At 57.9% G+C, this 25,809-nt stretch overlaps 1 protein-coding gene across 1 annotated transcript; it reads left to right on the forward strand.

The window, feature by feature from the left end:
• On the forward strand, nucleotides 2,426–25,809 carry SMTN (smoothelin). The gene is given in 23 exon segments (NM_001244360.1): nucleotides 2,426–2,563; nucleotides 4,313–4,443; nucleotides 8,998–9,146; nucleotides 9,543–9,636; nucleotides 9,729–9,807; nucleotides 9,932–10,029; nucleotides 10,898–11,218; nucleotides 11,306–11,378; nucleotides 11,989–12,060; nucleotides 12,141–12,656; nucleotides 12,849–13,021; nucleotides 17,102–17,254; nucleotides 17,342–17,417; nucleotides 18,463–18,627; nucleotides 18,721–18,743; nucleotides 18,746–18,782; nucleotides 19,001–19,067; nucleotides 20,232–20,304; nucleotides 20,307–20,404; nucleotides 20,601–20,718; nucleotides 21,279–21,430; nucleotides 22,377–22,541; nucleotides 25,505–25,809. Coding segments are annotated over 21 exon segments (2,733 nt in total). The 5' UTR covers nucleotides 2,426–2,563; nucleotides 4,313–4,392; the 3' UTR covers nucleotides 22,522–22,541; nucleotides 25,505–25,809.

Here is a 25,809-nt window from a genome sequence, read left to right on the forward strand (position 1 = left end):
CTCCCCACTCTGCCAGTCCAGAGTTGGACCTGGAGAAATCTAGACCTTTCTATTATAGCCCCTTGCCTTGGGAGGGCCTGAAGTGAAGAACTCCGAGCCCCTCATTTTATAGATGGACAGACTGAGGCCCAGGCCTCCTCAGTGCCCATAAGACATGCTCACTCTGTTCATTTGGTATTCAGGGAGTTTCACAGATGGGAGGACTTCCATCCCCACTTCCTGTTCCATCCATAGCCCATCTCCTCTCCTTTGCCCACTTACAAACCTCCCAGCCTTTACTCACACTGTTCCTCTGCCACAAAAACCCTTTCATGTCTTTCCCCCTCTTCTCTGTGGGATGGCTTTCTTTGCACCCTTCCTCAAGGACCAGTTTGCTTATCACTTCCTCTAAGAAGTCTTCCAGGATTCCCTCCATCCTAGAAGCAGCAAGGTGGAGGAAAGGGGCTTTGGCATGGGGCAAAATTCCACTCACGTTTTAATGCCATTACCAGCCCAGGTGCCTTCACCTCCCTGAGCCTCAGCTTCCTCCTCTGGAGAATCTGGGTGATACTTATCTTTCACAGTGTCAATCTGCAATGGGGCAAACCCCGAGTCGGACTTGCAACAGGTGCTCAGTAAACACCAGGACTGTCCTCACAGGATGTTTGTTCCTTCCTGTGATGTGGCTGCAAGCTTCTCCGGCACCTTTGATCTTTGTTTCACCACCATCCCACCCTGCCCCTTTCAGATAGGAGGGGAAGGCCAAAAGGTATGGAGTAGGACCCCAGCCCTGAGGGCTTGACAGAGGGACGGGACCCATGCTTATCTTCAGTACCACCAAGAACCAGTATGTGCTAGTCCCAAGCAGAGTCCTGCGCAGTTCCCCTCCAGCTGTATGGGGGTGGGAGGGAGTGCAGAGCTAGCCAAAGCAGGCCATTCATTGGAGCCATCAGCTGCCACTCAGGTGGCCTAAGTGTGCCCAGCCCCAAGGGGCCATTCAGATGGCCCGCTAGGTTTGAACAGGACCAAGCTGGCTTTGGAAGGCACTGACTCTCCTTCTGGAGAATAGGATGGTATCTAGGTCAAGTAGAGAGGGCCCAGATGGGGTCTGCCCAGAGGAAGGGGACCTTGAACTACAGCTCCTAAATTGGGCTCTGTTTGCTCTTCCTCCTGTGTGACCTTAAGAAGTCTCTTCCCTTGCTTCACCATGGTTTTCTCATGTGTAAAACAGGACTACCTCCAGGACGCAGGGATGAAATAAGATATCACCCTTAAAAGAGTCTCAGGGTGGATACTGGCCCTCCCCCTGGATGGTGGTGAGGTGAGGTGGTGAGTGATCACAGAGAATCTGGACACAGGGTTGAGGGGCTCTGCTGGGGCAACATCCTGAAACGACTTCCTCCACAATCCCACATCATAAAGGTTAAAAGCACAGATTCTAAAATGAAAGGTGCTGGTATAAGTCACAGTTCCACAACCTATTAGTTGTTGTCCTTAACTGTTAAACGGGACAGTTGATAATCCATATATGTGTGTGTACACACCTGGAACATGGCAAGTATGAAATAAATTAGTTGATACTATTACTGTTATTATTTGATAGACAGGACTCCCAGGTTCCAACTCCCTTTGGTTTCCATGGACACCTGTGGGACGTGCCCTGACCTCTAGCACGGAGAATGAAGTGGTTTCCCCAGTGGATCTGAGCTCTTGGGTCCCCTGGCTGACTGCTTGTGCTGTCTTTGGCATGCTGCTCTCTCGGCCTCAATTTCCTCCATTTGTTGAATGAGATTCTGGACTCAATATTACCTATGTAAAACTCCAGCGAGGCAAGGGGCCAACCCCAAGGGTCTTGGAGGGGAGAAGCAGCAATGTAGTTGAGGTCAATGTCTGCTCATATTGTATGGTCTGGGGAAGGGGTGTTGTGTGGTTGATCCTGCTCCACTTGAGGTGGTCCCTGAGGTGCTCCAAAGAAGGGTCAAGTCCCTGATCTGAGAGGGTCCCGACCAGGTGTTCCAAAAGAAAACAGTCTAGGGACTGCGGCCAAGCCCTGCACTGACGCGAGGAGGAGGCGGAGTCAAGGGAGTGGACGGGGTCTCACGAACAAAGAGGAGGGCGGAGAGAGGCTGTCCTGAAGGCTCCGCAAATAGTACGATCCCAGACCACTTAACCCGGCTTTGGGTGCCCTCCCCGACTTTGGTTCAAAGCTGCGTCCTCCTGCCGACGCCCACCGGACCCGCCAAAACCGCGCTAGCAGTGTCCCCAAGACAGCAATCCTCTATAACTCAGGCCCTCGAGGGGCGGGCCCTCACTAGGGGCGTGACCGTCAAAATTGAATCTTTCCAATGGGGCAAGAGGGTGGGCGGGACCCTCCCGATGATTGGCTAGCGCTGCGGCGCGGGGCGGGGCCGGCAGGGCTGCTGGCGCGGCTGGACGGGCGGCGCTTGCAGAATCCCAGGGACGGTTGCTGAGCGGGTCTGGGATCCCGGTCGCGGCGCCTTCCGCCTGACCGCTCCTAGTCCATCTGTTGGATACCAAAAGACCTAACCTGAGCCCGCGCCGGACGGGCGGGCCGGGCTGAGAGGTGAGTGTACGGACCTTCGGGCAGGACCAAGACCCCCGCCAGGTCCGGGGGTGGAACCTGGATATGTGGATTCCCGGGGTTCTGGGACTCCCAGACCTGGGAGACCCCGCTTACACACGGGGTCTCTAAGCCATGGAATAAGGTTCTGAGACCGCGGGGAAGGACGTCCATGGGCCACCAGAAGGCTCCACGACCCCGAGGGGTGCAAGTCTTGGGGCCAGAAACCCTGGGGAAGCGCCCACATTCCCCCAAGTCTCCTCACAATCTTCGGGAACCCCATACTGGGACAGGGAGCCCTGGAACTGGAAAGGAACAGCGACAGGAATCCCTGGCGAGGAAGGGACTTCCTTGGGAGTCCTAGATTATGCATTAGGGACCCCTGCCCCTCAGAAGACTTAAGGGAACTCAAAGTGTCCACAGAACCTAAGCCAGGTGATTGCAGAGTGACGCTCTTGGGAGTTTACACCAGAGTAGGTAGAGAAGAGTTAAGGACCCCAGCAGAGGGAGGCTGCCACCTGTCCTAGCCCACAGGGATGGGAAAAGCAAGCAGTGACTTGAACAGGTAGGGTCTGATGAACCCCAACTGTGTGTACCAGGACCCCCCAAACCCGTTCACCGGATGAAGTGACTCGACCAGTGACTGTGACTGTTCTGGGGAGGGGGAAGAGATGACTGAGGGATGAATCAACAGGAACAGGGGCAATCCTGGGGCCATTTCAGTCACCATACATTAACTGAGCACCTACCATGTGTGTCAGGCTATGAGCTCTCAAATTCCAGAAAGACATTAGCGCTGCGGGAGGAAGGAAAGTGCTGCAGTGGGAGGGTGGGCCAGGATTTAGGGGGCCGTTTTGATAGGCAGTGGTAGGGCAAAAGGGAGTGTCCGGAGCCCCTGAAGGTACTTTGGAAGAGGACTTCAGAAGCTAGAGGTGACCAAGATTAAATCCATTCCCTCTCCTCTGGGTTTTTGGGATCCTCCTTCCCCCATGACAATTCTCTGGCCCTCTCCAGTCCTGTTTGCCTCATCCAGGAGCTGGACGGATCAGTTTCTGAAGGCTCTTCCAGCCGGGGAACTGAATCCTAAGTGTGTGAACTGGCAGGAGCTAGGTTCCTGGACACCTGGCTTCATGAGGTCAGGGCAGTTGGCATCAGGAGGAGGGCAGGAAGGGGAGGAGTGGAAGGGGATGTGCACAGAGGGCCGTCCTCAAGAATTGGAAGACTGAGTGTTACCACCAATGGCTTAAGTTACCAGAGGGAATGAGAGTGGCAAAGGCTGCAAGGGCTCAGAAAGGCTTAGCCTATAGCCAGAGGCAGAGCTTTTGAGGTGAGTAGAGGCTGAGCAGGCCCTGGGGATGGGTGGCTGGGGTAGGAAGCTGTGGAGACTGGCAGGCACCCCCCTGGTGATAAGGACAGCTTGGGTAGTCCTTGTTGGGCCCTGGCTTCACAATCCAGGTCCCTACCCTCCCTCTTTGATGTTTAGACATGGCAAGGGCCAAGCTTAAGGCCACACAGCAGGCTAGCAGTGGAGTTGGCTGGGCCGGAACCAGAGATCCTTACTCTTGGTATGTTGAGTTTTCAGCACATTACCTTAGGGCAGAGGGCACCACCCACCAGGCGCCACATCACAGATAACAAGGATTGGACACTAATGGATGATCAGGGGTTAGAGGGAGAAACTGAGGCACAGAGCCCAAGTCCCTGTAGTTTCTAGAGGCCCCAGCAGGCCTGATTCATGTCTGTCCCCTGCAGAATTCCCTGAGCTGGTGTCAGGTGCCACAAGCACTGGGGAACTCACCAGGAGAGGACGGACGGAGCTAGGGGCCACCAAGATGGCGGACGAAACCTTAGCTGGGCTGGATGAGGGAGCCCTGCGGAAGCTGGTAAGTCGTCCCATCATCCCTATATGAGGACAGGCAAGCCAGGCCAGAGAGACAGGGCCTGTCCAGGATACCTCTCAGCTGACAGGAGGAGGTGATGGGGGAAGGGGCAGGAGGAGGGCTCAGGGGAACATGTTCCGCATGGCTGATGCAGGGGCCCTGATGGCATGTGCCTGTCCATGCCAGGTGCTGAGGCCTTGTCCCTCCCAGCCCCCCACTGCCACCACCTGTTTAAATAGTAACTGGTGAGGACTCACCCATGTGCAGTTACAGGTGTGAGGAGGCTGGATTTGCTTCTCCCATGCAATAGTCTGGGCAGTACCCACCCCTGGAGGCTGACCCACTGATAACAGTAGCAGCAATGATTAATAAGCCAGGGCACAGTAGGGAGCTGGCTGGGCACTAAGCACACCATCTCACAGAATGGTCACAGCAGCTCCAAGAGTCAGGAGGACACTGTGGCTCAGAGAGGTGAAATCATCTGGGGCACCCAGCTAGGAAAAGGGTGTGCCAGGATCCAAACAAATGGGGTCACGGGGGACCAAGAGACTGGATAAGTCAGGGCCAGAAGATCCCACAGAGACTGGTTTGGGGGGCCCTTATGAACTCTGTGACTTCTAATCTGTCACTTTCCTACTCAGAGCCTGAGTTTCTTTACCTGTAACATGGGAGGTGGGAGAATGTGTGAATATATCTAGGTCCTATATTCGGCATGGGGATGAAATGACGTATGGACCCAGATCTTGGGGTCGAATAAGGATGGGCCCACTCTATCCCCTTTCCCCAGCTTCTTCTTGACACCCCCACTCCCCCCACCCCTACTCCCGGCCCCATGCAGAGTGGCTGTGCGGCAGCATAGCAGGGCAGGCATGTTCCCACCAGCCAAGGAAGGAAACACCTGAACTGGAGGAGGGACCAGAGCCCCACCCCCCCAGCCCCTGACCCTTGTCCAGGGGGAAAATTAAAGATTTACCTTCCCTCGGAGAAAGCAAATGACACACCCCACCCCCATACCACTCCTCTGGAGGCAGGAGCCAGAGCCAGCCAGCTCAGCCCAGCCACTGTACAGCTCCCAGACACTGGCATCGTCTACCCAGGACACTCGGTCTCTGGGTCTTCGGACAGCACCGTAGACTCCAGGTGTCTGCCACTGCCAGAGGCGGCTGTGTGCAGCCTGAAGGAGATGAGTTGGGTTTCCAAAGGTTCCCACCACATGGGCTCAATCTCCCATTACGAAGTTAGAATCCTAATGTGGGTAGCAGAGAGAAAGCCAAGTCTCCGCGCATGCCCTTCCCTAGAGGTCTACTCTGAGTCTCAGGGTTCTCGAGCCGCCACCCCCCACCCCATGCGAGTTTGAGCGCTAGAAAAGGGTTTCAGAGACGCGGAGGCCTTGGCTGTAGTCCACCCACGTCCGGCCCCCTGCCTGGGCAAGGACTAGAGAGACCTCGCACCTCGTCTCGGGACCCCGAAGCCCCTCGAGGTCTCTTCCATTCCATTCGGGTCCTCCACCGCCAGGCGCCCGCCATTACTGCGCCCCAGAACTGCTGAGAGTCCCGCCCCGCGCGCTGGCCTCGTGGCAGGAACGGGGGAGTCCCGAGCTGGGCTCCTCCCCGCAGGGCCGAGCCTTATAAGGGCAAGTTAACCCTCGTCCCAGCGTCTGACTGATTTGGAGACCCCAGGACGGGTTCCCAGCCTTGGGTGCTGCACATTCCTGAGAACTGGGAGGGGACTGCGCGGGATGGGGGTACCTGGGGACACGAAATGCCACGTGCCCCTCCAGCACATATCCGGACGCCCTCCGCCTTCGTCCCGGCTTTGAGATGGAACTCTGACACTCACTAGCTGGGTGACCTGCGGAAGCTGCTTGTCTGTGAACCTGGGTTTCCTCTCTGTAGCCGGGGATGTTAAAGCAGGCGGTATCGGGGGACTTCCTGTCTGGCCAGCTCCAAGCTGGGCGCCTTAGTGCTGGGCTGATTGGGAGAGGCGTGGGCGGTGCCCTGAGTGTATGGGGTGGGGAGGGGCCGGCGGTTGTGGGGCCCGCGGGCCTTCAGCGCCCCCTGGCGAGGCCTCGCTCCACTGCCCGCTGGTTCCCCTCGGGTTAACTGGAGGAGGTGGGACTGAGCAAATGACTGGAAAGTCTCCTCCATGGTGCCGGTGGGGAGAGCGAGGCTCAAGGAGACGCCACCAGGGCCTGTCAGACCCCAGCAGGGCGGGTACAAAGTACTCAGAGACCCGGCCCCCCGGGAGGAGGAAGCGCCCGCTTTCCTCCCAGGAGAATTTCACTGGGCAGTTTCGGAAACCGCCCCATCCCCTTCCCTTTCCCCCGGTGGACAATGGCGCTTTGTACTTCCTTCCCTCCCTCCCACAGCCCCCTCCACTCAGGACGTTGGGGCCTGAGAGGGCGGAGAACACAGGACACACAGCAGGAACACTGTGGGTGGACCTTTGTCTCTAGGCCTAAAGGGAAGGGTAATGCTGGAGGGTGACCAGTGGAATGAGGGTGTCCATTCCCCAGCCCTGCCACACCCACGTGGGGGGATCAGACAAAGGCTCCAATTTTCCAGATGGGGACACTGAGGATCCCAGTGGTCACAGAAGTAACCAAGTTCCCACATCAGGCTTCTTCAAGGACAAGAACCCCGTCTCTATAGAGCCCAGAGGGTTAAGAAGGGAAACCCAGGAGACAAAGGGCTCGTTATTGCATCTCTGAACTTCTTTACCCTCTGTTTAGGAGGGGCTAGACCAGCTGTTCCCTCAGGTCCCCAGTCTCCAAGTGTACTGCAGAGGGCTCTGGGCCTGCAGCAAGGCCAGGACTGAGGGTGAGAAAGTGAGTCTCATTTTGCCCCCTCTGCTATTATAGGCCCTCTTCAGCCCCAGGGCATCTCTAGTCCAGGCTAGAGGGGTCCTTGATATAGTACCAGGGTCCTCTAGGCTGCAGAGTCACAGAGCTCTGTGTTCGAATCCTGGCTCAGATCATTTGACCCTAAGCAAATCCTTGAGTCTCAGTTTCCTCCTCTGTCAAATGAGAGAAATAAAGTGCCTGGGGCTTCCGTGAGGTTTGGACAAGTTGGGCGGCTCAGCGCAGGATCTGGCACACAAGTTCTCAGTAAATGTTTCAAATGCCTCTTGGTATCTTGTCCTCACTTACCTTCATTTCTCTCTCTCCCCTCCCTGCTAGCTGAAACCAAGCAGGGGGGACCTTAAGTCACTGCCCCCATCCCCACCCACTGCTCTGAGGTGGGAGCCATTGTCCCATCTGGCAACTGAGAAAACCACAACCAGAGGTGATAAGGATATGATCTGACCACCCAGCCAGAACTGGATTGGGGCTGGAGCCAGCTGTGGGTCCTGGCTTGAGCCTCATGGGACCCTCCCCTAGCTCCTCAGGAATGTGGAGACTGAAGGTACCCTGGAGTGTTCTGTCATTTGTCCCTACTCTCTTCAGATGGGGACAAGTGAGCTCATAGCTAAGCTAAGCCAGCCCACACTCCATGCAGAAACCTTCTCCCTCCCACCTGGCTCCCCCATGGAGCAGGAAGGAATGATGGGGGAGGAGGCTAAAAAGGAAGGGAGTGGAAGGCTCCTGGGCCTACCCCTGCACAATTTGGGGGTGGAGACAGAGAAACCACCGTGCCTATACTTGCTTCCATCTGGCCCAGACCCACACTGGAGGCTTATCTCTGCTATTATCTTCCTGGGGGCCTTGGGCCAGACCTCTCTCCCCTGAGCCAGTTTCCGTAGCAGGTGGTGGGGAAGGTGTGAGGGGGGCACCAGGATTGGCTGACTGCCCAGAGAAGGTTGCCCTTTCCTGAACCTGCTTAGACCAACCATCCCCAATTTCCAGTTGGGAAAACACCTGTCCCCCATGGACACCCTCTCTAGGGCCAGGTGGACCTCAATGGAGCTGCTTTATCTGTCTGGGGGGTTGGCCCTCCCACTTTGGGCCCTAGCCTCTTTGCCCCTTCAGTGGTGACTAAGGCTGGACCAGGGCAGGGAAAACAATAGCCCCCAGCCAGACAGGGAACACTGACTCCTGAGAGCCTACTCTTGCCTCAGTCTGTCCAGTGTGGATGAGGCTGCCACCCACAAGCAAGACTGTGGTACTTTGGGACCATGGGAGTCTCCTTTGTTCAGCTGGACTCCAGTGGCCCGAATCACCCTTCCCTCCCCAGGGACACTGTTAGGGGCCCATAGAATGGCCTCTCCTCCTGCTATGACTCCCAGACTCTCAGGGGTTTGATGAAGAGCTCTGAGACTCAGGACTCGAATCACAGGAAGGAGTGCCTGGCTTGGCACCTGCCACAGGTGGATGATGGCTGGCTGCCCACTCTGTGAACCATAGTGCATGGTGATGTGTCCAGAAGCCCTGGCTGTGTGGTCTGGGTCTCCCTACCCCGAGACCAAGTTTGGGTGGGCGGGCAGGCACGCGATGGGCTTGGGACAGAGGGAGTGGAGACAGAACACTCATTGTGCCCAGGCCGAGCTGTGGGCAGTTGGTGCCAGCCCTCCGCCCCAGCAGCCAAAATGACCTGCCCCTCGCCCCTGCCTGCCCCGTAGTTGGAGGTCACAGCGGATCTGGCAGAGCGGCGACGCATCCGTTCGGCCATTCGGGAGTTGCAGCGGCAGGAGTTGGAGCGCGAGGAGGAAGCCCTGGCATCCAAGCGCTTCCGCGCTGAGCGGCAGGACAACAAGGAGAACTGGCTGCAGTGAGTGGTGGGGTGGGGGTGAGGTTGGACATGCTGGTGGGGCAGCACATGCCAAAGCTCAGCTCCTGTTGTGCAGGCAAAGCCAGGTGTCTGCTGCCCATCTGGGTGAGCAAATGGCAGTACAGGCACACATTTGTAGTACACAGGGGCGTTTACAGGCATGAACCAGGTGCCAATCATAATGTCCTGGCCACACCCATGTGGACAGCATGTCTGAGTTTGTGGTATTAGCGCTCAGGCCCTTGGGCGTGCATGTGCCAGTGTGTAGCCAGAGGGTGTGCACAGCGACATGCCCTCTGCCAAGTTCCGGGTACCCTGTGCTGGCCTCCGCCCTCAGCCCACATCCTCCATGACCTGGCCCTGGCAGTGGCAGTTACGGTCATGATGTCCCTGCAGCTCTCAGCAGCGGGAGGCTGAGCAGCGGGCTGCTCTGGCACGGCTGGCAGGACGGCTGGAGTCCATGAGTGATGTGGAGGAGCTGACCGCTCTGGTGAGGCCTGCACCCGGGCAGGGGATGGGGGCAGGGTAGGTAAAGACCTGGACACCACAGCCCAATCCCTGTGGCCCACTCTTCACCCACAGCTACGAGGTGCCCCTGAGTATGAGGAACGCAAGCTGATCCGAGCTGCCATCCGCCGCATCCGGGCCCAGGAGATTGAAGGTACATGCCCTGTCCTGGCCCCGCCCCTGCCCAGATGCATGCCACCTGCAGCACCACCCTCCCTATGCAGCTCCCCCAACCCCCGCCCCGGTCACTCACTTGACGCTTTTCTCTTCCCTTCCAGCTGCCACCTTGGCTGGAAGGCTGTGCAGCGGGCGTCCCAACAGTGGCTCAAGGGAGGACAGCAAGGGGCGGGCATCACACAGGCTGGAACGGTGTGAGGTAAGGGGTGTGGGCAAGGTCCTCTGCCCATGGATGCCAGCAGCACTGAGTGCCTGTGTGTCTTTGCTAGACCAGTACTTAACTGAGGGTCCCCTGATTTGTGTTTGATGGAACTATCTCAGATCTCTGCTCACTCTCCCAGGCAACCTCTGGTCACGTGCTCCTACTGCAGTTTTTCTCTACCAAGGCCTCCCCATCAAAGCCAGCTTGTCTACACTGCTCCCAGGTTCCTGTCTCCCTGCTTGCCTCCCCACCTCCATGCCTACCTTCCACATCCATGCTGGCCATCCAGCCTCTACTCAGCAGACAGAGGGATCTCCCTGAAATGCAAATCAGACCCTGGTACCTGCTCAGCTTAAATCCTCCTGAGGCCGTTCCCTCCCCACCCCCAACCAGAGAGCCCCCATCCTTACCTTGACTTTTCAGGAACTTGTCAATCCCCAGATGCTCAGAGTCAACTCTGTTCTCCAGGGAGTGTGGATGTGAGGGCAGGCTGTGCAGGTTCCCTATGCGGCCAGCAGAGGCCGCTGGTTCCCTGGTCCTGGCAGGACTACCCCCTACCCCCTTGATTAACCAGGCTGAGCCAGAGGTAAGGAGCTCCCAATCCAGGAATCTATTAAGTTTAGGAGTCCCCAGCAGATCTCCTGCTGTCCCAATCCCCTGGCATTAGGATCTGGTGCTCTCTGAACTGCCCTTGGGCAGGCAGTACTAAGAGGTTGGGAAGTGAGGATCCAAGACTGCCCATGGTGTGCCAGTGACCATGCTTGTGCAGGTGTGCCTGCAGGAAACCATCCCCAGCCTCTCTGCTTTGCATGCCCTGCCCTGAGTGCCTGCGGAGCCTTGGATTCATCCTGTGGGTTTCCCACAGGTGCTGAAGCCACAGGAACAAGAGCACCAGGCAGAGGTCCCAGAGCCAACCCCAGCCCCAAATGGCACCAGCCGGGATGTGACCACAGTGACACTCCTGCTGCGGGCCCCACTTGGGAGCACACCCAGCTCACCTGCCTCACCTGAAAGTTCGCCCAGCACTACCTCTCCTGAGCCTCCACTGGAGTCTGCCAAGGCCCAGGGCCCTGCTGCCGAGGCTCTGGGCAGCCCTGAGCCACCTCCCAGTCCACCCAGGGCTCCCAGCCCTGAACCCCAGGAGCCTCCAGCCACCCTCAACAGTGACAGGCAGGTGGTCAACAAGGTGAGTCTGGATGAGGGTCAGGGATGCCAGGCAGACGAGCTCCTCAGTCTGGGAGTCAGGCCCTGCCCATGCCCTGTTCCCCTGCAGCTCCTGCATTGCCCCACAGAGCCCACTGCTGCCCAAGGCCCCACCAAAGGTCTCTCCGACACGAAGCGAGCAGGTGAGGGTTCCAGCAGAGATGGCTATGGCATCTGCCTCCCAGGCCTCCCCTTCCCTGCCTGGAAAATGGGTTCTTGTGCCCACACAGCTCCAGTCCCCTCAGGTCCAGGCAGTTCTCTGACACTCCTCCCATTGCCCCTGAGGTGTCCCCGCCCCCGGCCTGGCCCACTCCCCCACCCATGGCCAGAGGCCTCCCCACAGCCTTGAAAGGCAACAGGCCTCAGGCACATTCTTTTCCCCAATAAGGGAGTGCACCCATCTCCCTGGTGGAGCCGTGGGCAGTGCTGGCCAGGGGGTGTCCCCCATCCCTATCGGTAGGAAGGATCTGGGCACCCTTCCTCCAGCCCAGTCCTAGCCCCAGCCCCCAGGAGTGTCATTGTGGGGTCAGTGTAGGAGGGGAAGGAGGGGCCTGTGAAAGAGAGGCAGCTGACTGGGGAGGTGGGGAGCTGTGGGAGGTGCAGGATGGGCTGGGGAGGCTGGGGAGGTGGAGGGGCAGGAAGGGGCTGGGAGGCTGAAGACGTGTGGAAGAGACGACCATGAGAGGTGGACCCCACCATCCACTCTCCTTTCTCTGCCCCCACATGGCCTCCGCCTTCTTCCCATGTTGCCAGACCCGGCTGGACCCCGCCCTTGCCAACGTTCCCTATCCGTGCTAAGCCCCCGCCAGCCAGTCCAGAACCGAGGTATTGCCTGTTCTCACAGCCCCAGACTCTGGGCAGTCCCTGTCCCATCCAAGCACTGACAGCCTTCCTGTCCCTTCTAGAGCCCACCCCCCTTGCCGGTGGACCTTCCCCGTTCCAGCGTACTGGCTCCGTTCGAGACCGCGTGCGCAAGTTCACATCTGATTCTCCTATGGCTGCTGGGCTCCAGGAAGGCCCACCCCGGGGAACCCTCGGTCCCTCAACCCCTGCAAGGCTCCCAGGCCCCTCCCACACCAGAGCCACCCCTGCCTCCTTCTCCTCCAGTGGCCCCTCCTCCCGGGGCCCCAGTGACACCTCCTCCCGGTTCAACAAGGAGCAGCAAGGAACAGCCTCCCAGCTTCAGAGCTGCCCCCGAGAGGACGGCCCCGGAGGGCGGGGCTTGGCTGCCAGGCCCCTTGAAAACAGAGCAGGGGGGCCCGTGGCCCGCTCAGAGGAACCCAGTGCCCCACTGCCCGTAGCCGTGGGCACTGCAGAGCCAGGGGCCAGTATGAAGACCACGTTCACCATCGAGATCAAGGATGGCCGGGGCCAGGCCTCCACAGGCCGGGTGCTTCTGCCCACAGGCAACCAGAGGGCAGGTAGGCCTCCCCACTGCCTCCCCGCTGCTGGAGATGAGCACCTGTAGCCGCCCGGCTCTGCGCATAGGACAGGTGCTGTGGCCAAGGCTCAGGGTGTCTCTAGAGGGTATGCTAGGATTGAGGGGCACTATCAGCCTGGACTGGCATTGCCCTCACCCCCTGAATCTGACAGTAGTCCTTTTCCCCCTCCAGAACTGACGCTGGGGCTGCGGGCGCCCCCCACCCTCCTTAGCACCAGCAGTGGGGGCAAGAGCACCATCACCCATATCAGCAGCCCCGGGACTGTGGCCCGGCTGGGCACTGTCACTCACGTCACCAGCTTCAGCCATGCCTCCCCCGGTAGCCAAGGAGGCTGCAGCCTTAAGGTGAGCCCTTTCTTGGAGTTCCTGTCGTGGCTCAGTGGTTAACGAACTCGACTAGGATCCGTGAGGACTCGGGTTCAATCCCTGGCCTCGCTCAGTGGGTTAAGGAACTGGCACTGCTGTGAGCTGTGATGTAGGTCTCAGATGCGGCTTGGGTCCCAAGTTGCTGTGGCTGTGGCATAGGCCAGTGGCTACTGCTCTGATATGACCCCTAGTCTGGGAACCTCCATATGCTGTAGATATGGCCCTAAAAAGACAAAAGGAAAAAAAAGTGAGGGGAGCCCTTCCTCACCCCCGCCCCAGCCTTACCAACATCAAGCTCCCATAGACCCCTTCAGGGTTTAGGGCCAGCAGGTCTCCTCTGCTCTGCCCTTCCCCGCTGCACACACAGGGAGACTGAGGCCCAGAGAGAGGTGGCTGTCCACAATCCACAGCCAGCTGGTGGCAGAACCAAACCAGACTCTTGCCTGTCAGCCACTAGGCATGTCATAAACTCACTCTGTACCGGCCTTAAGCTTCCCACATGTTGATCTCCAGTCCTCACTCCAAAATCGGTTGGTTTATTCCTCATGAGCAGGTGGGAAAACTGAAGCTCAGAGAGGGTGGGTGAGGGGTTGTCCCTCTTTTCTTGTAGCAGCCCCCGTGGCCCTACTCCTACCCCATTCTGGCCCTCAGCCCCAAGGCGCAGAGCCGCTCATCTGCTCATCAAAGATCAGCTTGGCCCTTTAGGAGATTGGAGATTAGCGATTACCATCTGCGTCAACATCTCCAGGGAGTGCTAGGCAGAAGCACTGATGGGGGGACAGGAAGGGGGGTGCCAGTCAGGTGAGGCGGCAGCCTAGCAGGTGCCCAGGAACTGAATACGCTACATCCTTCCATTATTCATTCTGGAGCCCAGGATCAGCTGGCTTTGAGCTCAGCCAGGGAAGGGATCCCCATCCCCAGCAGGCCGCCCTGCTGCCCAGGTAATGCCCTGTGTGCTGCACCAGGGACTGAATGGCACTTTGGCTGAAGTGAGGTGGCTAGAGCCAGCTTTGGGCCTTCTCAGGGATGACAGGGAAAGGGTGGAAGCAAGAGAGCACCCTTCCCTTCGCAGAGCAGGACCTAACTGCTCTCTGCCAAGGGAGTAAGGAGAGGGTAGCCGAAGCCCTTGGGGTGGATTGGATGTGCCACAGGAAGCCCTGGGTCTGATGCCACCGACTCGCCTCAGCTTCCATGCCTAGAAGCAAGGGGAAGCAGATCATGTGCCTATAATGCACTGTTCAGAGTCTATGGTTGGATCTGAGCACCAGGGCAGACAGAGGAGGGAGTTCCCTACTGGTCTGGTGGTTAGGATTCAGGGCTTTCACCACTGCAACCTGGGTTCAATCCCTGATCTGGAAACTGAGCTCCTGCATCAAGCTATTGCACACTGTGCCCCCTCCACCCCCCCCCAAAAAAGATAACACAGGGGCAGGCAGAGGACATTTACTTGTTACAGCACATTGCTCAAAGTCCCACCTCTCTGTGCCTTCATTGCCCCCATCTCTACAAAGCTTTCTAAAACAGCACAGCATGAGGGCAAAGGATGCAGACCCTGGAGTCTGGCAGACACAGGGTCACAGTTAATGCACATGGTGGCCCAGATAGGCCCAGTCCTTGCTCTCTGCCTGGGTTCCCTCACCTGTGGAGCCTGGGGCCTGGCCTCGGCCATCCTTCAGAACCTGTGCAGACTTGGCTGTCCTGCCGGTCTGTGATCTCTGGAGGGCCAGGGCTAGGCCTGGCGATCCGCCTGCTTAGCGGGCCACTCCCTCCCCCACAGCCCCTTCGAGAGGGAGCCTAGAATAGGTTTCTATTTGGGCTACAGCCCCAGCTGGCGGGTGGCGGGCTGGGAGGCCAGCAGGGGCGGGGCAGGCCCACTGCCCTTGCCTTCGCCCTCAGGCCAGCTGCAAAGACTCTGACTCTGCCAGCTAGAAGCCACAGTCCCTACCACTGTCCCCGTTGTCACTTGACCATAGAGCCCCTGCCACCACCATGCCGGGGGTACCAGGACCTGGGTCTGAGCTGGCTGCAGCCCTCGAGGAGCGATTGGGCCAGGCTTTGGAGGAACTTCGGGCAGTGGCTGAGGCAGGCCAGGCGGCAGTGACCCAGGCAGCTGAGGCAGCCGCCTCAGCCGTGGAGCCAGTGGCCCGGGCAGCTGAAGAGCTGCGGGCGGAGACAGCAGCACTGAGCCGGCGGCTGGATGCCCTGGGCAGGCAGGTGGAGGTGCTGAGCCTGCGACTGGGGGTCCCACTTGTGCCTGACCTTGAGCCTGAGCTGGAACCCAGCGAGCTGCTTCTGGCCGCTGCCGATCCTGAGGCCCTCTTCCAGGCGGCCGAGGATGCTGGGACCCCCGTGGCCCACCCACCTGCCTTCAGCACCCGCCGCCGCTCCTCTGCCGGCCCTGCCCGCTGCGGCAGTCTCGTAAGTCCCTGTGGGCTGCGGGGAGGGGATTGGTTTCGAGCCAGGCTCTGCCTCTGCTGAGTGACTTGAGGTGTGCCACTACCTTCTCTGAACCTCAGTTTACCTATCTGTACAGGGACTTGGGGCGCTGGTGCTCCAAGACCAAGGTGAGATGGTGCCAGGCTCCTGGCCCTGAAGCATGCTTGGCAACTGCCCTGGCAGCCCCTGGCCGGGGCCCAGCCCCCACCCCCACCCCCTGTCCCAGCCAAGCTGAGCCTCCCTGAAGCAGCTGCCACCTCGGCTCTCCTTACTCTTACAGCAGACCAAGAGGCCCTGCCAGAAGGGGAGGGGCTGTGATAGTTGGGCTGGGGGCTGTCTGCAAGGGGCTGGGGAGATGCCTTGGGAGGATTGGGGAGCTAGGGTGGGCTGCAGGCCACTTAGGGGTGGTTCATGCTGGGGGGAGGGGAGCAGAGGCATGCTTCACAGAGGACTTGGCTCTGGTCAGCCCCAGTCAGACACCTGGTCAGGAGCCTACGGGCCTTGGTCCAGCCCCCTTGGTGTGTTGTGGTTGGGGAGGGGGGCCATGTGCTGCCTGGGCACTGGCCCAGGAGAACCCAGTTTTTGGGAACAGGCAGGTCAGGGCCCAGGCTGCCTGGGAGGGGGCTGGGAATGAAGCAGCAGAAGGAAGTCAGGATCAGGAGTTAGGCTACCTTTAGCTCAGATCCAAGGCTGCATCATACTTACAGAAGGACCGGGAGTTCCCTTTGTGGCTCAGAGGTTAACCTGAGCAGTATCCATGAGGACACAGGTTCCATCTCTGGTTCTGCTCAGTGGGTAAAGGATCCGGCACTGCCTTGAGCTGTGGTGTAGATGCGGCTCAGATCCCATGTTGCTGTGGCTGTGGTATAGGCTAGCAACTGCAGCTCCAATTTAGCCCCTAGCCTGGGAACTTCCATATGCCACGGGTGCAGCCCAAAAAAACAAAAACACAAAACGCTTATAGGACTGCAGGCAAATCACGAAACTACCCTGAGCCTTGCTTTTCCTTTCTCTTAGTAAAATTCCTACTGCTCATAGGGTGCTCACTACTGCCACGCTAGTTGTATTAAGTTGTATTAAGACAATTCTGGGGAGTTCTGGTCGTGGCTCAGTGGTTAATGAACCCAACTAGGATCCATGAGGACGCAGGTTCAATCCCTGGGCTCACTCAGTGGGTTAAGGATCCAGCGTTGCCATGAGCTGTGGTGTAGGTCACAGATGTGGCTCAGATCTTGCGTTGCTGTGGCTGTGGCATGGGCCAGAGGCTACAGCTCTGATTCGACCCCTAGCCTGGGAACCTCCATATGCCGCAGGGGTGGCCCTAAAAAGACAAAAAATAAATGAATATAAAAAGAAAACTAGTATTTGAATATTAAAAAAAATTTAAAGAGACAATTCTGGGTACATGCGAAGCCCTACAAGGCTCTCAGTGCCTCAGTGCTTCTTCCCTGAGCCTGACACCAGCATGGCCATCCTGGCCTTCCTGCTCAGGCAGTCTAACCGACCAGTGGTATTTCAGAGGCTGTGCCAGAAGCCCCAGGGCCTGGTCCCCTGCCCTTTGAGGGCATGCTTGGTTTCATCTACATGCCTTCTTAAAGTCCATGCCCTCTGCCCTCCCCGCAGATGGAACCAGAACCAGCAGAGCCCCCCTCTGCAGCAGTGGAGGAGACCAATGGCGCCGAGCAGACACGAGTGGACAAAGCACCAGAGAGGAGGAGCCCACTGAGAGCCGAGGAGCTGATGGCTATAGAAGATGAGGGTGTCCTGGACAAGATGGTATGGCCACATCTGGTAGACTGGGGGTTTGCAAGGGGCCGGGGCCAGGAGGCACCAGGTGGGCAATGACAGGGGCTCTTTCTGCAGCTGGATCAGACTACAGACTTTGAGGAGCGGAAGCTCATCCGGGCCGCACTGCGTGAGCTCCGACAAAGAAAGAGAGGTAGAGAGCCCATACCCCACCCTGGTGCAGCTTCTCCCCTCACTGGGGTCCATTCGTGGACACTCCAGCTCAGTTAACTGCCCTCCCCAGCTTCTCCTTCTCTAGATTCAGCTCTTCCTATGTCTCCTTCCCTCGATTCAGAGGCTCTCTTCCCTAGTTGCTTCTCTCCCACTTCCTAGACCCAGAACCAGCTTCTCTTCTCCTTCCTAGACCCAGCTGCTCTCTCCCCAGCTACTCCTCTGGATCTGATTGCTTCTCCAAGTACTGTCAAGCATTCCTTCCCTGAATCCAGATACTCCTTCTCCTAGCTGTATCTTTCTCCTTGAGGTCCACTGATGACCACCTTAGCCTCTGCCTCCTCTCAGCTTCCCTTCCCTGGACACAGCTGCTTCCTCCCTGGTCCCAGCTGTTCTCTCTTTCAGATTCTAGATCCATTTGCTTTTCCAGATACTCTCCGTTACTCCCTTTCTGGATCTGGCTGCTTCCTCCTGGGCTGACTGATGGTCACCCAGCCACCTGCTTCTTCTTTAGGCCTGTTACCCCCTTTGCCAGCTTCTCTCCCAACTACCCTTTCTCTGGATCAAATTGCTTCTCGGAAACCTCAAATTACTCCCTTCTTAGATCTAGATATTTCTTCTAGCCGCTCTTCTCCCCCAACCCAAGACCCATTTGAAGGCCTACTCAGCTACTTCCCTCACTCAGCTTCTCCTTCCCTAGATTCTGCTGCTCGCTCCCTAGATGGAGATAATCCCTCTGGACTCAGCTACTCATTCCCACAGAAACTCGCTTAGATCCAAATACTCCCCCTTTGAGTTCAGCTGTTCCATATCACCTTGTTTCTGAGTCCACCACTCATCCCTATCCCCTACCAAGTTACAGATATCCCCTCACCCCAGCTACCCCTAGAGAGGGCCCTTGTCCCCTGGGCCTTCAGTATTGCTAACAAGTTGCCCTCTACCCCATCTGTGTATCCCACGTGCCCCTGCATTTGTGCTGTGTGGGTGATGGTGGCCCTTCTTGGCATGTGTGGGCATCCTCTGCCCAGACCAGCGGGACAAGGAACGGGAACGGCGGCTGCAAGAGGCACGGGCCCGGCCCGGGGAGGACCGTGGCAACACAGCCACCAAGACTACCATGCGGCACAGCCAGCAGACAGCTGACGGCTCAGCTGTCAGCACTGTCACCAAGACCGAGAGGCTCGTCCACTCCAGTAAGGGGCCAAGCAGGGCTCAGGGTGGGAACATGTGCACCTCACTGGTCCCTGTGCCTCTCACACCCTTCCTCTCATCCCCTGCCCCTGCAGATGATGGCACACGGACGGCCCGCACACCACAGTGGAGTCAAGTTTCGTGAGGCGCTCGGAGAGTAAGGCCGCCTGGCATCTCCCTGTGCCTGCCCACCTGCCCGCCTCCTCAGACTCTTCCTCGAACTCTCGCTCCGAACTTTTCATCCATGGGTCTCTCTGTCCAGCCATGACTTTCTCTTCTCTGCCTGTGGCTACCACCTTCCCTCTGCCAGCTTCCCACCCTATCACCCATGTCCAGCCCAGGACCTCACCCTGCTCCCCTTCCTCTATTTTGCAGATGGTGGTGGCAGCACTATGATGCAAACCAAGACCTTTTCCTCTTCATCATCCAAGAAGATGGGCAGGTGAGCACAGGTACCCACTCCCAGACCACAGAGGAATCAGTGCCCCAAGGGACCTCACTGCACACCCATTCTACTGAGGGTGCTGGGAAATTATAGGCACACAGCCAGGGAGAGGCAGAATGGGAGTCAGACCACTCCTGCTAGCCTTGGCATCTCACCTAATCCTCAGCCACACTGTGCGGGAGGTTAAGGGTTTGCTCGGGGTCTTAGAGAGGCCTCCCACCACTGCACTGCCACTTCCCAGTGTCATGGAGCACTTTTTCACCTTAGCCTTATGAGGGTGGGGTATACCCTATGTTATGGAGGATGTTGGGGCAGGTAGGATCAATTCAGGCTGGGAACCAGAGGTGTCCAGGGACTCTGAGTCAGAGACCCATGTTCAAGCTCTTGAGCTGCCGCTCATGCCCCCTGAAACCTAAGGCCACAGGGTTCCATTTCCTCACCTTCAGTGGTAGTGGTGAGGGTCCTTCCATTATCTTGTGAAGTTTAAAATAACACATAGAAAAGGCTCAATAGACGTAGGCTAGGAGTTCCCGTTGTGGCTCAATGGTTAACAAATCTGACTAGGAACCATGAGGTTGCAGATTCGATCCCTGGCTTTGCTCAGTGGGTTAAGGATCTGGCATTGCCGTGAGCTGTGGTGTAGGTCGCAGATGCAGCTGGGATCCCGCATTGCCATGGCTGTGGCGTAGGCGGGCGGCTACAACTCCGATTCAACCCCTAGCCTGGGAACCTCCATATGCCGCGGGTGTGGCCCTAGAAAAGGCAAAAAGACAGAAAGAAAGGAAAAAAAAATCCAGTATTATTGTTATCATTACCATTACTGTTATCACATTGGTTGTCATTATTAGTTGATGACAGTGCCCAGACTCTGAACTCACCTGTAACCTGAGGATATAAGGAGCCTTCTTCAGAGAACTCCCCAGGGGCCAGGTCTATTGAAAAGAGCTTGGCTCCCATTTTCTTGTCATTTGAGCCTCAGTCGACTACTCTGTAAAATGGTTGTGATGAGGGGACCTTCCTTGCTGGCAAGAGTTGCTGGTGGTTGGAGATACCACGAGAAAGTAGAGTCTGGAGCGTGACAAGACCCCTCCCTTGGCAAGTGGGGGTCAAGGCTCAGGAGCGACCCTCCTCAGCCCTAACAGTCTCCTTCCCACCTCTCAGTATCTTTGACCGGGAGGATGAGGCCAGCCCACGGCCTGGCAGCCTAGCGGCCCTAGAGAAACGTCAAGCTGAGAAAAGAAAGAGCTGATGAAGGCACAGAGCCTGCCCAAGACCTCCGCCTCCCAGGCGCGGAAGGCCATGATTGAGAAGCTGGAGAAAGAAGGCGCCGCGGGGTGAGCGGGGCAGGCCTATGACTGCATGGGGCGGGGCCTGAGCTGTGGTAGGCGGGGCCGTAAACCGAAGGGCGCGGCTGGAGCTCTGGTGGGAAGGGCCTAAAGGTAAAAGGGGCGGGGCTGGTGCGCACTGGGTGGGCTCACCGAGGAGCCCCGCTGTAGTCCTGCGACCCCGGTCGCGATATTGCCCCCTCAGCAGCCCTGGCGGACCCCGCGCAGCTGTGCAGCGCTCCACCAGTTTTGGGGTCCCCAACGCCAACAGCATCAAGCAGATGTTGCTGGACTGGTGCCGAGCCAAGACGCGGGGCTATGAGGTGAGCTCTATGAGGGCCTGGCCCTGGCCCAACAGGGACCTCACCCTCCTCCCGCTCCTTCCCCCATCCAGTTACATCTGTACCCTTCACAGCCACCGTGCCTGGCAGGGAAGATGGGAATTCCTCCTCTGGGATAAAACAGGCTCAGAGACATGTAACATGCCCTAGATTCCAGAATAAGTGATTAAGTGGCAGGGCCTAATGAGGGCCCTTTGGATGATGGGGACGGTTTAGGGCCAGACCCCATCTTGGAGTCCCCTCCTCATTGTTCCATTGGAGGCACTTGGTAAATTTGTATGCATAAGGCAGGGAGTGATGACGGCATGACTATAGCTTTAACTGGGTGGTACTGGGCTTCTTGGTTACTCTGTCCCCCTAAGAGGCAGACATGGGAGTTAACAACTGAGTTGGAGGAGGCTCATGTTCCCACTGCTCACCCACCATGCAGCCTTGAGCAAGCTACAGGGCCTCTCCAAGCTCAGTTGCCCTAGGTCTGAAATGCCAAAACACTGGAGGGTGGAGGGCATGGAGGAACTGACCAGTCCTCCCGCTGCCCATAGCATGTGGACATCCAGAACTTCTCCTCAAGTTGGAGTGATGGGATGGCCTTCTGTGCCCTGGTGCACAACTTCTTCCCTGAGGCCTTTGACTATGGGCAGCTCAGCCCACAGAATCGGCGCCAGAACTTTGAGGTGGCCTTCTCATCTGCCGAGTAAGTGTGGGCCCCAGCCCTGTTGGTGTCAGCTGGGTGTCTGGGGCTGGACATCTGGCCTAGGCCCAGCTGCCCTGAGGCCCCTGGAGCTGGCCAGCCGCACTGTCATTCAGCGTCTGAGACCCCCTTCCCCAAAGAGCCCCCATCCTTCTCCCCCACCTGCTGCTGAGTGTGCCAGGTGCCCGCAGGAACGAAGGAGCCGGAGGCCCACCTACCAGCCCGGGCCAAGGCCCACCAGGTGGCCCTGTCCACATCCCCTCTTCCTCTCTCTGCCCCTTCTCTCCCTCCCTTTCTCTGTCCTGCTCTCCTCTGACTATCACCAGAGCTTCCTGCTCCCACGGGATCCCGGCTGGAGATTCCAAAAGGAGGCTCCTGGCCCGGGCACCGTGCCCGCCCAGCCTATATAGGTGTTGCCAGAGGCTTATATAGGACATCAGCAAGCCCTCCACTTTGGAATCGTTGCCCCGTCTGCTCACCTCACCCTCAGCACCCTCCTCCATCTCTTTCCTTCTCAACTTTTCTCTTCCTGGCTCCCCCCCCCCAGATTTCTTCCTCTTTCTCTTCCCTCCACCTCCTCTCACGCCTCCCTCACCCCCCTCCCTGGGGCACAGCCCTCCTCGCCAACCTTGGCGCCAGCGCCATAGCCCCCACCCCATGTTCCCCCCGCTTGCCCCAAGAGTTCTCTGCACCTGTGACTGATCTGGCCCCCACCCCTGTCTGCATCGCACACCATTAGTGACGGGTAGTGAGCGGCACGTCCACGATGGGGAGGGGGCATGCGGGGGGGCTGGCAGACTGCAGCACTGAGAACGTAACTGAACTCATGTCTCTGTGTGTGTATGTGTGTGTCTCTCTGTTCTCCTCCCCTCTCTCTTCTCTGCCTCTTCCCCCCCTGCCCCGCTTGGGCCCTGCCCCCTGCCCCTTCCTGGCCCCCCACCCTCCCCAGGACCCATGCGGACTGCCCGCAGCTCCTGGACACAGAGGACATGGTGCGGCTTCGAGAGCCTGACTGGAAGTGCGTGTACACGTACATCCAGGAGTTCTACCGCTGTCTGGTCCAGAAGGGGCTGGTAAAAACCAAAAAGTCCTAACCCCTGCTTGGGGCCCCACGGTGAGGAACTCTGCCTTGCTCGCCTGCTCCGTTACACAGGAATCTTCTCAGTGGGGTGCAGAGAGAAGCTGGGGAGGTTGCTTGGGAAAGCAGGGGGACCCTGAGAAGAGCCAGAAGAGCCAGACGAGCCAGACATGGCTCTATCTTCTGGTTGTTCAGGACCTAGCAGACGAAACCATTGTCCTCAATGGGTGCTGTTGACCCAGGTGGACAGGGCTGAGATGAAGGAAACCCCAGAGGCCATGGGAACCTGGGGGAGGCACCTGACCCAGCCAGCAGGTCCAGGACAGCTCTGTGAAAAAAGTGCAGACTAAGCTGGCGTCTGAATGACAAGTTCAGGCTAAAGGAGGAAGAGAGAGTCTTGCAGAGGTATCAGCCTATGCACAGGGGTAGGGTGGAGGGAAGTGGAGGGCATAGTATATCCAGAAAGGGAAGGAAGTTTAATTAGTCTGGGTGTGAGGGGGAAGAAGGGGTCACAGGCAGAAGTCTGAACTTCCTTCTGAGGACAGGAGTCATAAAAGGTTTCCAAACAGAGAAGGGATGTATGTAGTCCAGTAGTATTCTAAAACAATCCTTGGGAGAGGCCTGGATGAGGGACGGGGAGGGAGAGGACGGACTAGACAGCTAGAGCAGCTTAAGTCGAGGGGTGGGCTTCTTGATGGATCCATTGGGGAGGGGGAGGAGGGTCAGAAAAGCCTCCCAGGCTGCCAGTTTGTGCACTGGGGACTTAGGGGTGCATGCTCCAAATTGAGGCACTCAGGAATGAGGCCACTTTAGCAGAAAGATGTTTCTGGTGGGGGATCCTAGATCCTCAAGCCAGTTGTACTTCCTGTCTGGTCATTTCACCTCAGGGCCACAGTAGAGAATTCAGATCCTGAGCTAACTGCCCATTGCAGACCAGGAGCTCAGAGGAGGACAGGGGTGAGCTCAGAGTGTGCCAGGGGTGTTGGGTCAGAGCTGGGGCCAGAAGCTGGAACTCCATACTCCCCACTTAGTAACTCTTCTTTGCCTCATCACTTTTCTCACCATTTGTAGAGAGAAGAAAAAACAAAGCCCCAGAGGGAGAAAGGGGATTACCCAAAGTAATGTGAGTCAGGGACAGGGCTGGCAGTGCACTCAGATGCCCCTTGGGACCTGGAGCCATTGTGGGGGCAGCCCACACGTGCACACATATACTCAGAGAAGCCGTGCAGGTGAGGGGAGGATGGGCATGGTGCTGTCTCTAGGTCATATATGGACTTAGGAGCTGCTGCCCAGCAGGCCAGCCTGGAGGGAGAAGGGCCCAGCCCGGCCCTGATCCAGTTGGAAAGTGTGACTCAGCCCTGCTGTTGCTCGAATTGCCTGGTGTTTGGCCTGTCACTGGGGCAGCTGGAGTCCTGAGCCGTGAGCCCCGGTGTAAACAATGGCTTTATAAGGTCTCCAGGGAAGACACCGGAGTTGGGAGGGAGCTCCACATTGGGGGAGGCCAGGATCCCTGGGGAGATGGCCACAGCTGGAAGAAGCTGCTGAGAGAGGCTGCCTCCTTGTCATAGCACAGCTGGTGAAACAAGCCCAGTGCCAGAGACGACCCTAAGGGCACATAGCACATCAGCAGCAGAGTCAGGAACCTCTCACTCATCCTCAGTGCTTTCCAAGGACTCCAGGGAGGCAAAGAATGACTATACTGTTTCTACAAAGATGGGGAAACTGAATCACAGGGCAGGGTTTTCTCTAGCTTCCACAGCTGGCCAGGAGTGGAACCTTGACTGAAACAGGTCTCCTGCATCCAAGGCTTCTTCCTTGGAGTCCTGGTGAGCTGAGAGTAGGCCCTAGCCCTACCATGGTTTGACCTTGAAGGTACAAGATGGGAGGTTGTTCTGGGCCCTTGGGTGTCTTGGGAACAGGAGCAATTCCTTCCCTCATGCCTTCTCTGCCAAAAGAAACTCACATAACAACACTGACTGAGGGCTTCCTGTATGCTGGGCATAGCAGATGGGAGGGAACAAGGCTGAAGAGGTCTTGTTCTGGGAGGGAAAGGGAAATGGAGTCAGGGAGGCACACTCAAGCTTTGAGCCCCTGGGGCTGTCAGTTGCTTAATAGCTGCAGTCAGCTCACCCCAGAGTGGGGTGAGTGTTCTTGCTATATGGAAGGAGGGGCCCCAGGCAGGTGCCAACATCCATCAGGCCCAGCCCTGCACCTACCAAGCTGTAGAGTTTGAAATCAATAACTCCTCTGCTCTGTGACTCAGTTTCCCTGTGTGTAAAGTGTATCTAGCACACTGGGGGATGGTCAGAAGAGTGGTCCTGCTCCTGAACATGATGTAGATGGCCCAGTCCGTATTGATGAGGATGCTCATCTGCCTCCCCTGCTTTATCCAAGGGGGTAATAAGGGTTTAAGAACTGTCTCCCACACACACACACACCCCTCCCTGGCATCCATCTCACACAGCAGGGTTGTCTATTGAGGCAGACCAGCGTTCCCAGGCTGCTCTACAGGAGGTACTAGTCCAGGGAGCTGGCTGAGAGGGTCACTGGAGGGGGTACTGGATGCAGGGAGAGATTTGAGGCCCCTTTGGTTACAGCAGCCCAATGGAGAGGCTTGTGCCAGGTGGAGTGTGCCATTGAGGGTGAGAAGGAGGCGGCCCTCTGGAGAGAAGTGGGCGGGGTCTGGAGTCAGGACCGCCCAGGGCCAGGGGCTGAAACCTTGACCCTATGCTGGGTCCTTAGAGTCCGATGGGGATGGAGCAGGGCTCTTCTTTTCCACCTCCACATGCCTGGCCCTGCTCCCACAGGGGTGCCTCCAACCTTGGATGCCTGGGCCTTCTGCCTTTCTGGAAGGCTTTTCCCCCATTCATTAGATCAAGAGTCGAGTTTATGGAAGACCCCCAGGCTGCAGCACTGGAATAGACCTCTGGGTAGAGGGTCGCTGCAAAAAGCAGGGCTGGCGCTGATAACCACTTCCTCCCCGTGCCCCCTCCCCGCAGGATGCTGGTGGACTGCGTGCCCCTGGTGGAGGTGGAGGACATGATGATCATGGGCAAGAAGCCCGACCCCAAATGCGTCTTCACCTATGTGCAGTCGCTATACAACCACCTGCGGCGCCACGAGCTGCGCCTGCGCGGCAAGAATGTCTAGCTTCCCAGCCCGCACGGCTGCCCGCCCGCGGCAAGCTGCCCGCACCACACAGGCACCGTCCCCTCCCTGTGTGCCTGCCCACCGCTGCCCTGTCTGTCGCGACACCCTCCCACGCATACACGCAGCGTTTTGATAAATTATTGGTTTTCAACGA

The sequence above is a fragment of the Sus scrofa genome, chromosome 14 (assembly GCF_000003025.6).
Source record: "Sus scrofa isolate TJ Tabasco breed Duroc chromosome 14, Sscrofa11.1, whole genome shotgun sequence".
NCBI lineage: Eukaryota > Metazoa > Chordata > Mammalia > Artiodactyla > Suidae > Sus > Sus scrofa.